Here is a 2260-nt window from a genome sequence, read left to right as displayed (position 1 = left end):
TATACATTAACACATATAATATTATTTTGTTTTATTTTATTTAAAAAAAAAAAAAAAAAAAAAAAAGATAATAACGTAAAGAATGAATAAACAAAATAAATAGGTCTAATAATTTATTAGCTCATAGTCTCAAATAAAATTTTCAACAATTTTGTTTTTTAAAATGTTCATATGAAATGTATATTTATAATTTCCATCAAATGGGTAATACAACTGTTACTCTTTATTAAAGCCATCAAATATTTTTAAACGCAAATAAATAAATATATATATATATTATATGTATATATATTTATATGTTTGTATAAGCCATAGCTATTTATATATATTTTAAGGTCATTATTTTTTTTTTTTGGAAGATTAAAAATTTATCATTATTTGTATTATTCCCTTACAATAACATTGTAATTGTATATGTATTAAGATAAAAATATAATGTTATAAATATTATAGTTTTGTGCACACAAAACTACTAGAACCATAAATGAATAAATAAATAAATAAATAAATAAATAAATAAATAAATAAATAAATAAATAATATATATATATGTATATTTTATTTTATTTTTTGTAGTGGTTCATTTATATTTATAATGTTCCTATGACACGACATATACACACTAAATTTTTATTTTTAATTTTTTAATTTTTAATTTTTAATTTTTTAATTTTTAATTTTTTAATTTTTAATTTTTATTTTTTATTTTTTATTTTTTAATTTTTATTTTTTATATTTTATATTTTATTTTTTAAAATGAAAAAAAAGTACACATATATATTTAAAAGGATTTCTTCCAAATATTTTTCATACTTTAATAAGGGTACTAAATTATCATGTGGTAACAAAGAAAGAATGACAAAAAATCATAAACATTATTATTCAACTAGTAAAGAAAAAGACGATTTTCCTCATTATCATAATCTTGATTTTATGAAATATATTTTTTCAAATAATAATAATGATAAGATAAAAGATATAAAAACATGCACTTCTGTTGATAGTACTAATCCAAATGTTTGTACAGATATTTACAATTATAAATTAATTACTATTATTTTAAATAATACATTATGTTCACATTCCTATGAAATTATAAAGAATTCAAATGTTTTAATATGTGCAGATGGTGGGGCTAATCGTTTATATGATTTATGTTCCACAATAAATGAAAAGCATATAAGCAATTATTGTATGAACAATAATATATGCCTTGAACAGGGTATACAAGTAAATAAAAATGATTATAAAAAAGAACAAATAAAGAAAAGGGAAGAACAAAATATATCAAATCATATTATAGAACATACAAATGACAAAAATGTTATTGCTAAACAATTATATGATTTATTTAATAATAATAAATTAACAATAAATATGGATACAAAAAAAAAACAGAATAAAAATACTATAGAAATTTTACCAGATTTTATTTGTGGAGATTTTGATAGCATATACCCACATGTATATAAACATTATAAAAATGAAGGTGTTTTATTTGAAAAATGTCCAAATCAAGAAAATACAGACTTAGATAAATGTATTGAAAAAATAAAACCATATATTAAACAAAACGATAAAATTCTTGTACTAGGAGCTACAGGAAATAGATTTGATCAAACATGTGCAAATATATCTTCTTTATATAAAAACGTACAAACAATAAATAATATTTATTTAATAGGTGAAAATAATTTCATATTTTTATTAAAAAAAGGAAATCATGTTATACATATAAATTTAAATCCTTTTGAAAAAGGATGTGCTCTCTTACCAATTGGAGCAAAATGTAAAGTGAAAACAGAGGGACTTAAATATAATTTAAATTATGAATATTTAAGTTTTGATTCCTTAATCAGTTCATCTAATGAAATTATTCAAAATGAAGTGAAAATATCTAACGATACTCCTATTATTTGGAATTCGCAATTAAAAAAATGAGCAATTTTTTGTCATAAGAAAGGGAACTACGACAAAAATATATGTATATATATAAATTTATTTATTTATGTATATATATATATATATATTTTTTTTTATGACTAGCCAAAATGATAACAAGAAAAAAAAAAAAAAAAAAAAAAAAAAAAAAAAAAAAAAAAAAAAAAAAAAAAAAAAAAAAAAAAAATATAAATATATTTTTTTTTTTTTTATTTTTTTTAAAAAAAAAAAAAAAAAAAAAAAAAAAATATTTATTTTAATATAATTTATTATAAAAAAAAATATATTATAATAATTTTATTTTTTTTTTTTTATTTTT

At 16.7% G+C, this 2260-nt stretch overlaps 1 protein-coding gene across 1 annotated transcript; it reads left to right on the top strand.

Annotated features, from left to right (window-relative positions):
• Positions 1 to 756: 756 nt before the first annotated feature.
• On the top strand, positions 757 to 1941 carry PGSY75_0924300 (thiamine pyrophosphokinase; the record flags this gene model as incomplete). The annotated part of the gene is made up of 1 exon (XM_018785650.1): positions 757 to 1941. One exon carries the CDS (start codon positions 757 to 759, stop codon positions 1939 to 1941), a length of 1185 nt encoding a protein of 394 aa, XP_018641991.1.
• Between the last annotated feature and the right edge of the window lie 319 nt (positions 1942 to 2260).

This window comes from Plasmodium gaboni, chromosome 9 (assembly GCF_001602025.1).
Source record: "Plasmodium gaboni strain SY75 chromosome 9, whole genome shotgun sequence".
In the NCBI taxonomy this organism is placed as follows: domain Eukaryota; phylum Apicomplexa; class Aconoidasida; order Haemosporida; family Plasmodiidae; genus Plasmodium; species Plasmodium gaboni.
This window is presented reverse-complemented; position numbering and strand designations above follow the sequence as displayed.